The sequence below is a fragment of the Diadema antillarum genome, unplaced genomic scaffold (assembly GCF_040938485.1).
Source record: "Diadema antillarum isolate AM-2024a unplaced genomic scaffold, OU_Dant_1.0 seq00001416_RagTag, whole genome shotgun sequence".
In the NCBI taxonomy this organism is placed as follows: Eukaryota; Metazoa; Echinodermata; class Echinoidea; order Diadematoida; family Diadematidae; genus Diadema; species Diadema antillarum.
Genome location: NW_027272168.1, coordinates 585976 through 600427, shown reverse-complemented (window position 1 = coordinate 600427; position 14452 = coordinate 585976). Strand labels below are relative to the sequence as shown.

Below are 14452 nucleotides of genomic sequence, written 5' to 3'. Positions count from 1 at the left end.
CTCAGCAGAGATGGCCATTAAGATTTTACCATGTATGGCATTACAGTATAAGGCACTAAAAGCACAGCTTTAACTGCTACTTCAGCATTCTGGTATACTCTATGTGGATGATGTTTTTTCCCCTTCTCTTTCTCCAGAATTCTTGAGGACGAGTTCACGAAATATACCAAAGATATCAAGAGGCGTGCCTCGGACGCATCCAGCACAGCCGACGGCGCCCCGAAGAATCTGTGCCCCGTCTGCAACCGGACGGAACTGGACGAATCGGCCATCCCCGGCTCGGCGCAGGAAGGTTTGGAGTGCCAGGACTGCGAAAGACCCGTGTGCCTCCAGTGTGGTTTCTATACACCGAGTATCGCTTCACAGGTGAGATTTCATCACTTTGACCTTTTCATCCCTTTGTATGTGTGTGAATATGCGTGTGTGTGTGTGTGTGTGTGTGTGTGTGTGTGTGTGTGTGTGTGTGTGTGGGTCCCATTAGGGGAGGAAGGGGGATGGGTGTCATGCCGTGTTGTTTGTGACTTTCGCGTGTACGATTGTCCCCGCTGGTTGTATACAAGTAGGTGACATATCTTTTATGTAAAACTACTCCAGTTGGCACCATCAAGCGCAGGCGTAAAGAAAACGACATGTCGCATACGCTCTTACAACTGCCCTGGCAAAAGAAAAAAAAATACATCAGAACATCGCCGATTACGTGTTTGTCCGTTTATTCATAACTTGTTTGTTCATAACTTTGGTTAGATCTTCCCATATACCCATTTCTGTGTTCTTTCACTGCTGACGTTCAGATAACAAAGATAATGTCTGTGCGGTCGATCCCTGTCCTATGGATTCGTGACATCAGGCCTATTCCTTCAATTTTCAATGATAGTAAAAAACACTGGATGTTTTGTCTTGAAATAGGTCTCGTTTATACCAAATCAATGATAGATTTTCCATTGTGAACAGTAATAATCCAGCAAAACCTTGGTCGGATCCATCTGTAACGGCTGTGTCCTTTTTGTGATGTTGCTAAATTGGTTTTCTTTCGGAGTACCCGGGATTAATGTGTCCTTTATACTTGGTACTATTTATTGGCCAGTTATAATTTATTATAAGGGGAAAACGAAAAAAAAAACACACACGTTAAAGTAAGCTTTTAGGGCGTTAAGAATAACATCTTTTGGCGTTTGAAAATGACAGCTGTTATTTTTTAGTTCTCTTTCTGTAAACAAAAATTGTTCATGCCATTACCGAAGTTACCCATCATTATGATAAGTGACTTGTTGATTTGGTTTCGTTTCATTCATAATTCATCGGCGTTGGTGGTATCGACTTTGCGGTCCACGATATCCATGAGCCTATTAAGCGGTGACATTATCAGAGATTTTCTAGGACAACACGTACAGCGAATAGGAGCCTCTGAAATCTGACGATTTGTGGACGGTTGGTTATCTTTGATCTACTGCATGCGAACGCCGCATTTAACAGCTAGAGTAACATTATGAGTGTGTCTTCTACAATTCTACCTTGTCATTGCTGCAGAACTCCATGACATTCATTCATTGCAGCTGCCTGCAGTGATGATAGCGCTAGCACAATAATGGGGGATTTCCAAGCCTCTTTACCTTAAACCATGGAGCTGATGTAGAGCTTCGCCGTTAAACTATGAGATTTAAGGGCAAAAACCATCAACAAGTTTCTTGCTACACACACATGCTAATCGTTTTTAAAGGTCAGTGTGCAAGGTCTTAATGTCACACACAAACTAACAGAGTCTCAGCATATTGGAGAAGTGGAAATTTTATCTTAGACGAGAAGAGTTAGAGAGAGAATGAGAAAGGATGAGAAGGAGGAGGAGGATCTGAGGAGGAGGAGGAGGAGGAATGAAGACTAAAACCCACGACCTGTTTGTTCGCCTTGAGGCTACTTGTGTCCTCATGTAGCGCCTCATTCTTTCATCTCAGGAAACACCAACCTCGCCTCGACGTCCGCACATGCGCACACTTTTTAATGCACAAACAGGACCCGTGTATACATGCAAGCAGTTGCAGCATGCTTGCCGAACTTACTGAACTGAATGTCAGTGTATTACGAAGCTGACGGTGATATGTATGTTGCTCGCGCGATGACTTTACCTTAAAGGTTGTATATCCCTCTTGCAAATGCCACGAAAAGTTGCGTGGTCGAAGAATAATGTCACCAAATATCGTGTCTGAAATCTCACTGTAATACACCTTGGATTTTTTTTTTTTATGAAAATATAAAAAAAACTAAGGCATTGTCACTAAAGAATATACGCTCCCCCCCCCCCCCCCCCCCCGTACCGAGAATAACGATTGGAATTTTTCTGTGTCTGAATTAATTCACTATATATCTATATTATTTGTCCTCCCTCCCATCGTAAAGAAGCTTCCAGTTTTACTATTATGAGTTTGCATTACCTATACCCTATACCTCCGCAATATATACCAACTTATGAAAGGAATCTAAATTTCAGGGATGCAAAAGGGACACACGAACTTTATCCTCGTACAATATGTATCAAGGACGTCTCGAGTGAACAAAGCGGAGATAGGACCCACGTTGATTATCGTCTCCAAAACTCAGCTCAACTTCTTAACACCTCAATAGCAAGCAAGAGAAAGAGAGAGATAGATATTACTCAAAGATAGAGAGATAGAGAGAGAGGGGGGGGGGGGGGAAGAGAAACTACTATGCATTGATAATGAAAGTGTGTGTACGCATATACACACACATGTACATTGCGGTCTTTGGCACACAAATATAATAATCAAAGGAAATATTGCCACAATTTCTGCTCTAAGGATGTTAATACTGCATAATGTAGTTGCCGACAAGTAATGATGATAATGCTTGTAGCGACGTTGTCATGGCGACACACTCATCAAATTGATAGGAATCTACATTTCGTGATTTATGGTAGATTATGAGGGCGTTTTCTGTTGTCTCCTCAGCAATTGAGGCGACAGAGAAAATAATTGATATAAAAAGTAATCATCATGTCATCGTGCATGTACCCAGGCGAAGGATAAAAAGCACACTGTATAGGCCTGAGTCGAATCTATTGAAAAAAAAATCTTTTGAACGTGACTGACCGTACAAACATTTGTAGAATGTACAGTACATAAAGAACGAGCATTATGTGGCTGATATATCACATAACTTTTTAACTTCGCTTGAGATAACTGTGTGGCGTTGCGTATGAGCACAAACGTAAATGTGGCAATCAATATTACCGTGACGATAATAATAGCATGACCATTTTTTACAAAGCATGTATAGGTTGCGTACTTTGACATAATCAGAAAACCAAAGGGAATCACTGTCTATTATGCAGAAATACCCCCAACCTTCCACCACCCTTTTCCGAGCTAGCTAAAAACATCTTAGTCGATGAACACTCACAAACGACAATCTTGCGAATGAAATGGACTCGGGACGCGACACAAGGCACTTTAATTTAATTTCATAACTGCGGGGAACACCATGATGCCCCAAAATGATATCTAATGATTACCTTTATTAGTTATCACGGGACAAATAAGTGTAATATAAATATTGGGGTTTTTTTTCTTTTGGTCAAAATAATTTCAGCAGTTATGTTAGGCTGTCTTATACTGCCAGTCATGGAACGAAGGCAAGTTATGTCATCTCCAATAATAACTATGTTAATTCTAAATTAATTTTTAACTGTGCAGATAGCTCACTCTCCTACAAAATGAACAGCGACGTCTTCCCAAAATAGAAAAGTCCTCTTTAATTCCCTAAGTATCCCACACTTACGTATATGAGCCCTTATAAATCTATTCTTATTTGTATTGGTATTATGATTGTTATTTTTATCATCGATTCTATCATTATTATCGTAATTACCTTCGATAATAATTTTCGGCATGATTACATGCAACAAAAAACAATGAGAAAATTGCAACATTGCATAATATCCATGTGTGGGTATACAGACAAGTAAAATCAACCAATCAATCAAATCAATATAAATCAGTCAGCCAGTGACTACATGCCAATCATATTATTTTATTTATTTGCCATTTTCCCAGCTCTGAGAATGTAGATTCGTTTAATATTTCTGCCTTCTTTTACCTCTACTGTGTTATCTGCATCTTCTATCGGCCATCTGTGGTTAGATCCGTTTACCCGACTGTCTGTCTCTACCTGTACACCTATCGAGCTATATGATAATTTCAATACCTATACTACTCACCTATGTCTTATTCTTCGCCGCAAGCATGCAGCTTTTCTTTGCAAGTATAATATAGGGCCCATCCTGTACGTGTGGCAGACCGTACATGTACCGGTTACAGTGTCTCGTACGGCAAGGCGTGACATGGGGATCTGCTTCGAGTTGCTTAATGACATCGACACATCACCCCCACTGCACGAGACTCCGTGCAGCAGCCGGCGTACCTCAGTCATCCATCAAACACCGGATAAAGAGCTAATGACCTTGGCACATGTCTTGCATGCTAATGATACAGACACTGACACAGGCTCATCAGGCAAAAGCTATGGTTCGTGAATAGACAAGCAGACTGTAAAACAATGTTGTTATGCTCCTTAATTTCAACAATGGCGGCGCCTTTTTGTTTGCTCTGAAAGTTTTGAAAATACGGGATAAGGAGACAATGCCACATTATAATTATGTATAAGACGACATCTCTGCGAGAGAAGTTATACGCTTGTTTTTCTGATCCAATCAAAATGTTACCTGCCCATTAGAATGACCCTACCATGAAATTTCGAAACAAAGTCGATTTTTTTTGTAACGTTATTCGACAGAGTTTTGAAAGCTCTTTCATATGATGTAATTATCATATTTTGTGATTTTTTATTTTATTTTGTTTGGTTTTGGTTTTGAGCGCGCAAACCTTTGGGTCCTTCTGTCTGGCAGGCGACCAAATCTTTCTCAGCTGACTTGTGATTTGCAATCTAACAGCGTTGAGACACCTGTTCGAAGGGATATCAATGCATGGAACCATACAAAAAAGAAAAACAACAACGAGTTGGCTCTATCGGTAACGCGTCTGCCTCACGATCCTAAGGACCCGGGTTCGAACCCGAGTCTGGACTGAGCAATGTTGTGTGTCCCCTCATACCGTCCCCTCTAGCAAGAGGCAAAACACTCTGTCCCTCGGATAGGACATAAAATGGAGGTCCCGTGTATGAGAGTCACAACTCATGCACGTAAAAGATCCCGCTTCATTCATTAATCGCAAAGAGCAGGGTGTTTAACCCGGTGAAGTGGTCCCACCTGACATCCAACTGGACCCCATGGAAGACCAGCTTAGCAAAGCTGAATATGGGCTATCCAGCCATCTTCTCAGATGGAAATGAACAAACAATGTTAGTCTGCATGTCATGCTATAGTGAAGAAGACCGTTGCAAGCTCCATGACGCCAATATTAATACTGAAATTGTAAGTTTGCTCTCCTTGAAACACAGACACACTGGGACCAAAAAGAGCGATTCTGAACGACATGATTGATACACTTTATAATCTTGCTTAAAACCTTAACACGTCAGAAGTATATGAATGTAAATGAAGACGTGACCGCATTAAGCACTCTTCTCTTCCAAGGCCAAGTAAGCGTATACATGCCTCGTAAGCAAAGTCAAGGAGGACTGAGCAAAAGAGGCCAATATGGAAAGAGGGAACAAAGATAAAATGTTGCTAATAGGACCATGACGATAAAGCTGCCGCGAAACATTTAGAAATAATGGGTAAAAAGTAAGTAATGTGTCCGTGAAATTAGGTGACATTATCCGTTCCGTTCGAAGCGTTTGAAAGGAATATTAGAATCATGAGAATGTAATTTCATGCATACTCGTACGACAAGATTATGTTGCTTTTCATGGTAAACGTTCAACACACGTCGAAACAAACAACTCTGATCAACCAGCGACATGGCATTGGCAATTGTGTTTTCTAGATCTTATTTCCAGTTCAGCACAAAAAGGTTGCACGACGATCACCTTGAAGTAAAGCTTCCAAGGTTTTGCGACTGACAATCAATATCCAACCATTATGGCCTGGTGAGAAAGAGATAATACAGGCAAAAAAGCCCCGCAAGGCGCTGTAGATAGTCGGGATAAAGTTACCACGAACTTGTTCGACCAAAAGGCCATGGGAGCTGGTTGCAGAATCCGTGTCAGTCTGTGCCGGGGTAATCCGAGATTCGAGGCTCGGCAATCTAACAGCTGAAAGATTCAAACAACCTCTCCAGCACTGCCATGATAATGCAGTCGGTTTTAAAAAGGGGACATAGGAAGCGGCTATCTGATGTGCATGGAGGTATCAAACGGCAACCGTCATTCACAGCATGCACATCACCAGGGCAACCCATGAAGATATTCGCGGTCGCCACTTGTTTCTCCACACACGATCGCTTATGGCGACGAGGGGAGGAATACTGAGTATCTCCTCTGTGTGTGTGTGTGTGTGTGTGTTTGTGTGTGAGTGCGTGTGTGTGTGTGTGTGTGTGTGTGGGTGGATGTGAGCTCACCCGCCTAGAATAGGTAGTTTTATGTAGCATTTCATTCTTATCATATTTTCTTTGGTCATGATAAAAATAATTTGTGAGTCGATCGACGTTCACCTAATACCAACATTTTGATAGGTTGAATTTGATTTCAAGAATATCATGCTCCTAAAGAAAGGCATAGAAACCATACCAATGAAGTTGAATGCACTTGAAAACTTCCCGATATGATTTATCTATAAATCTATATACCTATTATAAATAACGTTCGTACGTGAATTTGACAGTCGCTCCTCTAAGTAGTCACCGTAGAGTCATGATGGAACTTGATTCTTTTGCGCTCTTTCTGTTTGGACGTGTTTTTGGTTTCCTGACCTTCCCCTCCGTGATAATGGTCAGAACTCTCTTTGTACCAATCTTTCGTTTCTGTTATGAGTTATGAATATCATATTAGGAGTAAATTTAGAAACACATTATTGTTGCAGAATAGTCTGTCTTCTATGAAAAACAAGAAGTTTGCTCAACTGATCATGATAAAAGCAATTGACAAGAGTGAATTTATAATTCAGAATGGAACAAAAACAGCTGCATAAGAACAAGATGCAGCTACTGTGACGAACAGTTTATATGTACTAATCAGCACACGTGTTATACAAAAATTGACCCTTCAACATCAACTTAAAGGGATGGTACAGTATTGGTGGAGATAAGAATTGAGCTTTTAACTTTTTTTTCGAGATACCAAGAAAACACTTATGAAATAGTACAGAGGATACCATTTTAAGAGGAATTCAAAGTTCATTCGATGAAAATCAGGTTTGGAATGACTGAAACATCCAAAAACAAAGTAAAACAAAGCGATCGTAATAAAGTGTGGGTCCCACACTTATTAGAATTGCTCTGTTTTGGATATCTCAGCCATTTCAAAACCAATTTTCATCAAATAAACGTTGAATTCCTCGTGGAATTACATGCTCTTTCATATTTCATAAGAGGTTTCTCATTATCTCACCAAAGAATGTTAGAAACCTGAAATTAGGTCTCAACCAAAACTATACGATCCCTTTAAATTTATGCTGACAAGATCAAGGCGGCAAATTTCACAAGCTTGATTCGGTGGCACTTCTAAGATTATACTTACGGCCAGTCCTATAGAGTGACAGAACAAGGAAAAATGCTTGACGCAATCGTGTTTCGGAGATAACGAAATATCCAAAGAAAAGTTAGATGAATTCATGTGCAATGTAAAGACTTGATTGTATAGATGATCAAGGGAGGGATTAAAAAAAAAACAATAACAGGTTATTAAGAACTATTGTGGTTATAACACACGTCACATTTATTTAAAAGACAACATGCTTTCAAAGGATCTTTATCAAAATGTCTCAAGATACCAAATCGAAACCAAGTGCGTTAAAAAAAAATGAAGATAACGCAATTTTCCATTACATATTCCAATTCATGTTGTAGCTGTCATTCAGTGCTCCAGGATATTATTGAACGCAATGCTTTCTAGATGAATATCAATTTATTGCGGTTTTATTTTCTGGAATAGCTGCTTCAAGCAATGTATAGAGATTATGAACATGACCGCGAAAAGACAATCGACGTATTCTGCCACTTTAGAAGCAATGGCTAGTCGTTTATTACACTCTGAGGACTCCGAGAGATGAAATATGTGTTGTAATTAAACTTCTCTATGGATTTTCATAATATCGGATTATAAAAGACTTCAAATGTTGCATACTTTCAATGCAGTGTTGAGGTTTTTTTAATGCTGCTTACGTCATTGGGGTGCGGTAGAAATTGTTAGACGATACAATGTTTTCGTCCTTAATTCTTCGCCTGAAATGACTTCATGCGAAAAACGGTTTGCAGTTTATTTTTGCTTTGATTGTCGGAGAAGTGTTAACACGGCTGCTAGATATTTTGAATGAACACTGTGGTGGTTTCTGGTCAATAACATTCACCTTTACGGCTGTGTTTATGTGTTCCAAAAAACATGTTGACAAGAAACGTTATCCCCCCCCCCCATTTCTGTAACATTGTTGCTTAAAGGTTTTTGTGTACTTGTTTCAGTCACCTGTTAAATCTAAACGTATGTCGCACGGAAACTCCCCCGTTAATGTTGGGCATGTTGCCATGCTCAATTTAGACTTGTAGGTCACGTGCGAAGTCAATAACTCCAGTATCCTTTCTGGCATTCCCTTTCACGCCTGTTATCCATCAGGAAGTGTCTGCGTAGCTGGGAAAGTTAGCAGAAAAGAAAAGAAGAAAAAAAAAAGCTGTTTGTCAATGCAATGACATCCTTGCACCGCCTTGACAATGCCCCTCGACTAGATGCTCGAGGGTCAGTTTCCCCGGTCGGAGACATTCTCCGGGATTTGTTTACTCGCTGGACATGGCGGCAGATTTTTTGGCGTCAATCGAGTATTTCAGTTTCCTTCCCCTCCTCTCCCTCTTCCTACCCCCTCCCCCATTTGTCTCTATAGCGTGGGCGATAAAATAGTAGTTTGTGCCATTCTAACTATACTGTTGTTGCTTGATATTGGCGTATAAATATTGAGCAGTAATATAAAGGTGGCATTCTCGTTTATTCCTCCATATCTGGGGAGGAGACTTGGTAAAATACTGTACAGCTCGAAATGAATCATCTCGAAGCTACAATTAAGCGGTCAAGAGAAGCTTAGTCAGAACAGGTTTATCGTACAATATCTGGATATATCACATAAACGATATCTTGATTCGGTAATCATTCAGTATCTTGAATTTCTAAAATCTCGTGTGTGTGTGTGTGTGTGTGTGTGTGTGTGTGTGTGTGTGTGTGTGTGTGTGTGTGTGTGCGTGTGTGTGTGTGTGTCAGATCTGATCAGACAACAGTTTGGGACACTAGTCATCATTAAGAATGTATGGTGTCGGTTACCATTAAAACTATTTCTCGTCTCGAGTGCAGAAATATGGCTCACTTTGGTCTGTGTAGGAAATCCACAAACCCATGCATAATCCCATCTTGATGTTGAGATAATATTATATAAGAGGTTTTTTAATCTCACATTGTGATAATGAAAACGTTGCATTAACGCGAATGAACAGACTTCCAAAAGTTTTGATGTTGACTTAAAGTGAAAAAGCCGTCTACGATTTTGACCTATAATGATAAAAGTGAAATCAATCAAGCAACTAGTACAAGTTTCGGTTTATATACAGTTTCGCACGTTTTCACGAATCAACAACATAACATTATGTAAATTAGATGAGATAGTGATGTCACCATTCTGGCACTTGTTTACCAAGCTTTTTTCTTTTAGTGGATAATGCACACACACACACACACAAAATAGATTAGCTCTACATACTTTGAGAGACTGAAAATCAAAACGCTCACATATCGAATCTGTTATGTTCTCACTGTATACATGAATGACGCAATATGTTTGCAGACTCTAGTGAATAGAATGAAATTAAGCGAACACATTTTTATTTAGAAAGTACATAGCATCATACCTCGTTTTTTTTTTAAATCTTAAAATGGATGTTGATGACAATTTGCAAATGTTTGTAAAACGAATCCTCGGACTCATGATCAATCTACTCCGCTTAAGTAGCTGTCGTTACAGTCTCCCCAGCAACGCCCATTAAGATGTCAAAAACATTCTAGCCATCAGTGTTATTCGACAACAGAAAGGAAAGAAAACATGCCAATTTAAAAAACCGGCGACTAATTGAATTGCAAGCTTTATCTTGATGAGCCATATACTGATTGAAATGTAGGGGCCAGACGATTTTTTCCGCTTTCCCCATTTCCCTCTGAATGAGTACAACTATATGTCTATTTGAGAGAAAAACAAACTTGATTTCAAATGAGGCCAAAATGATAGTAGAGGATGCTCTTAATCACTCAAAATCACGCTCGGTGCAGCTGGTAGATACTTTTTTTCTTTGTTCAGCGGTCAGTTCCCACTGGAGAAAAATTGTTTTTGATAATTGAACAGCACTGACGTAAAACCAATACTTTGTGATAAAATCTAAGCAAAGTTGGACATATTATCATGAGAAATCTATCGCCATTTCATTACTGGAGAATCTTTCTTAAACAAGACAAACACGCACCCAATGAACAACGTCGAAGCGATAGAGAGCAATATTAACGTACATAATACTATAGCATGCAGAGAAACTTCTTTAGCGTATATAGTGCTTCAAAATTAAAATGCTCAGCACCCCATTTATACTGATTTTCAGGTCCCCTAACCTTCAAATTATCATACCCGAGTATCTAGTTTATTTCAAACAATGCCTTGTGTAAATTGTTTGTATCATTCTTTTTCGTTTTCAGTGGGTTTATTTTTGTTTGTTCGCCTTTTATTTCACTTTAAAATGTCCCCTTTAAGAACCGGGTGTCTGCATTCAATCTTAATGCGGAGGAAGAGAGCATGCTCGGTTCAAATGGATTTGTTTAGCCTTCGCTGACTCCGGGCGGAAACATTTTGGGTCTGACGGTTTGTATGTTTTCAGCCCTCGCATTCGCATCGATCTCTCGACGTCGATAACGGAACCGCTCATCTAATAAATAGGTGGTGAAAAGATATTCAAATCAACCACAGGCTCTTACATATAGACACACACACACACACCACACACACACACACACACACACACACACACACACACACACGCACACACACACACACACACACACACACGCACACACACACACACGCACACACACACACACGAACACGCACACACTCTCACACACCCACACTACACACAGATAAGAAATGGCTTGGTAGATTATGTAAGTTTCGAAGAATGTATAAATCTTCATCAATGTCTGTTCAAAATGAACATATAAAAGGGAGCGTTGAGAGCATCGTCTGTCTCAAACCTAATTTCTTCCACATATTATACACTAAGTTTACATGGGACACTGCGCGCGTTCAGGTCGAGATCGATTTCTCGCAAAAATACTACATCTATATACATAACTTTAGAATCAAAAATAATAGTTATTATAACAATCATACTTGTATTTGTAATTTGTTCAGCGTTTATATCCTGTGCTCTCCGCATCGTCACGGGCTAATTAGAAAGGCACACAGGCTGCACTCGTTTGGAATGTGTATAAGAGGAAGGACCTGTCCATTGCATCAGCCAATTAGTTTCTTCTAGTCGAAATACTGTCCGTGTAGACATAGTGGACAGGATCGAACTCGTCTCCCCCACAACAATATACCTTGGTCATTGGCATGGCATATCTTTTGTGTCGCTCTAAATATTTTTCACTGATCTTTACAAAGCAATGACACAGGGACTAAGAATGTATGATCGGGAGATTATGTATTTCATTCTTGCTCCTCTTCCTCCTTCTTCTCATTTTCCTTCATTATCATAACTCTGTCTCTCGGTTCATCTATTTTTCGTGGGTGCATAATCAGCCAACACCTTGCGTTGTACGAGCTGTGCATTCCACATCAGACACTTTCATGGTTTCGTGATTTTAGGCGAGAAAGCGCGATGCCGTCTAGATACCTGATGTGTGTGTGTGTACGTTTTGTCTGGTGTGTGTTTGTTGAGTGAGCGCGCTTTTGTGTGTTCGTCTGCGTGCATGTGTATTTATGACTCGTATGCTTGTGGTATAGATAACCCACACAGGCCTACCTCAATATTTCGTATCCTGGAACTTCATCAAGATCATACTAAATGGCAAGTCACTGATGGTGTACTAGCCAACCGTTGCATAAAGAAAACGTTCCGTTAGTACGTCAACTATCACATGTACACGTATATCACACTGTCAAAGACATATGGTGCGGTGCTTTATTAACATTATCGCCCTTTGCACTGCCTTAAATTTGCATTCTGTAAACTTTCTTTTTTTGAGAGATCGAGATCGAGATCCAAAAATCGGCCCTTCAATACTCTTGTTCCACTCTCATTGATGATTCAAACATGATTTACTAAAGTATTATGCGATTTTTTGTGATTTCTAATCATCAATAACTGATTTTGATATACTTTCGCCTCGTTTCAATTGACATCATAATTATCATTACAATGTTGATATACTCACTTATATGTAATAATATTAGGCCCTATGTTTACAACTGATGTCCTCATTATTTCAGTTACAAATTTAGATTATCATTGTTTGCTGATACTTATACTTTATCAACGTCTGCTCGGCATCAACTGAATGTCTGCCAAGTGCTGGGGTCGTTGATGAAAACTGCATGGGTGTCTTTTTTTTTGGGGGGGGGGGGGGTTGGTGTTTTTTTTTTTTTTTGGGGGGGGAGGTTGTTTGCTGAACGTTGCTTTTATTGGATCATAGTTGGATAATATACGTTTTTCCATTATGTTAGAAAGTGTTCTGTTTTCATGTTGGCCTAGGAAAAATGCAGAAACAATCTTTAAACAAATGCAATGAAAAAGCAAAAAACAAAAACAAACAATTGAATTTCACAAATCAAACGGGGCAGAGATGATGCTTTCATTCCTACAGTTGTAACCCAATTAAGATAACAACCATAAAGGCCTTAAAGCCAATACTGAGTATTCTTGGGTTTATAACCAGGTATAGTGACAGACTTTCAAAAATTGATAAACAGAATTGCGAAAGAACCCCCAAAATACTCCAGCGAAGTATGTACATTCTCTAAACTATAACTCAGACAATGATTGCAAGGGGACTGGGTGTAATCAGAAACATTTTATTATTTCCATCAGGTACATTTTATAACAATGGGACTGTTCGGATGGACTCGGGATCCAGATATCAATAGGTTTAATTTGTATTCACATTCGGAGTGTCGCGTTCGGGGTTCCCTATAAATGCTTTAGAAGTACACACTAAAGACAAGTGATTGAAACAGAAAAAAACCCAACTTGATGGCAATTAATCCAACACCATTGCACCAATTACCCCTCGACTCGGTGACACGGTGGCAAAATTCTATCTCTCACCCGTCTGTCTAAACAGGCTTTGACAATAATCAAATTACAGGCAATGAAGGCTTGTGGGAGGTCTCTCCACGACCAAGCGGGGGATCAACCATAGAGACAGGGATAACCTAGAGAAGACGGACAACATTAAAGTTGCTGTGCCATCATGGAACGCCATTGATAAAATAGGAAACTGCACCATCTCGTCTGGATGTAGGGATTATATTGACACACACTAAACTGACACAAAAAGAAAATGTCACATACCTTTCTCTCTCTCTTTCAAAAAGAGGAAAATGTCAATTCTATCATTTATGTCAGGTTACGTTGACATTACTTTTACAGTCCAAGAAAACTCATAAATTTGCCCGAAAATTGAGGACTCACATTGCATTGGTAGCGCAGCGAGAAAGGGGACACTGTTAGGCAGAGCCTTTGTTATGAGAGCCTTGTGAGCTGATAGGCCTATATCAATCACCTTTTGAGAATAGGAAAATCAAAACAGTGTGCCAAAATCTTCACTGTCGAGTGACGGAAAGACGATTTTTTGCGATGAAAGTAACCTAAATTTGTCTATTTTTGTCACCAAAAAAAAAAAAAAAAGCCACAACAAAACAACCTCTATAGAGTTTTTAACCAAAGATCTGATCACAACACATGCCAACCGAAGAAGACACCATTGATATTTATGAACACTGAATGTGTGGGCGGTTTGCCGATATTGGCGGTTTGGGCCTGTGCACCCCTCGGCAACAGTATCGACCACAAAATATCGTGGCATCACGAAACTGTCCTTGTGCGGCTTCTGCGATCAGTTTAAAGCCCAGTAATTCGGGTTGATTCTGGGTTTCTGGTTTCGTGAAAGTCCTGCTAAAACCTACGAAATATCGCCGTTCTCCCTGTTACTTTATTGAAATCTGTCTGCCGTGTATGTGGGTAAAGACCTGTCTTTTTTCACCTGATGGGATTCACCCTTTCGTCACTCTTCAGCCAAATCGGTAGAACCA

The 14452-nt window shown here is 39.8% G+C and overlaps 1 protein-coding gene across 1 annotated transcript in view; it reads left to right on the top strand.

The window, feature by feature from the left end:
* LOC139709230 (uncharacterized) overlaps positions 1–14452 on the top strand; it is an 86467-nt gene that overhangs the window by 20878 nt on the left and 51137 nt on the right. The window contains exon 2 of the mRNA XM_071621184.1: positions 138–366. Within this exon, the coding sequence (XP_071477285.1) occupies positions 138–366 (229 nt within the window). The remainder of the gene's footprint in view (positions 1–137; positions 367–14452) is intronic.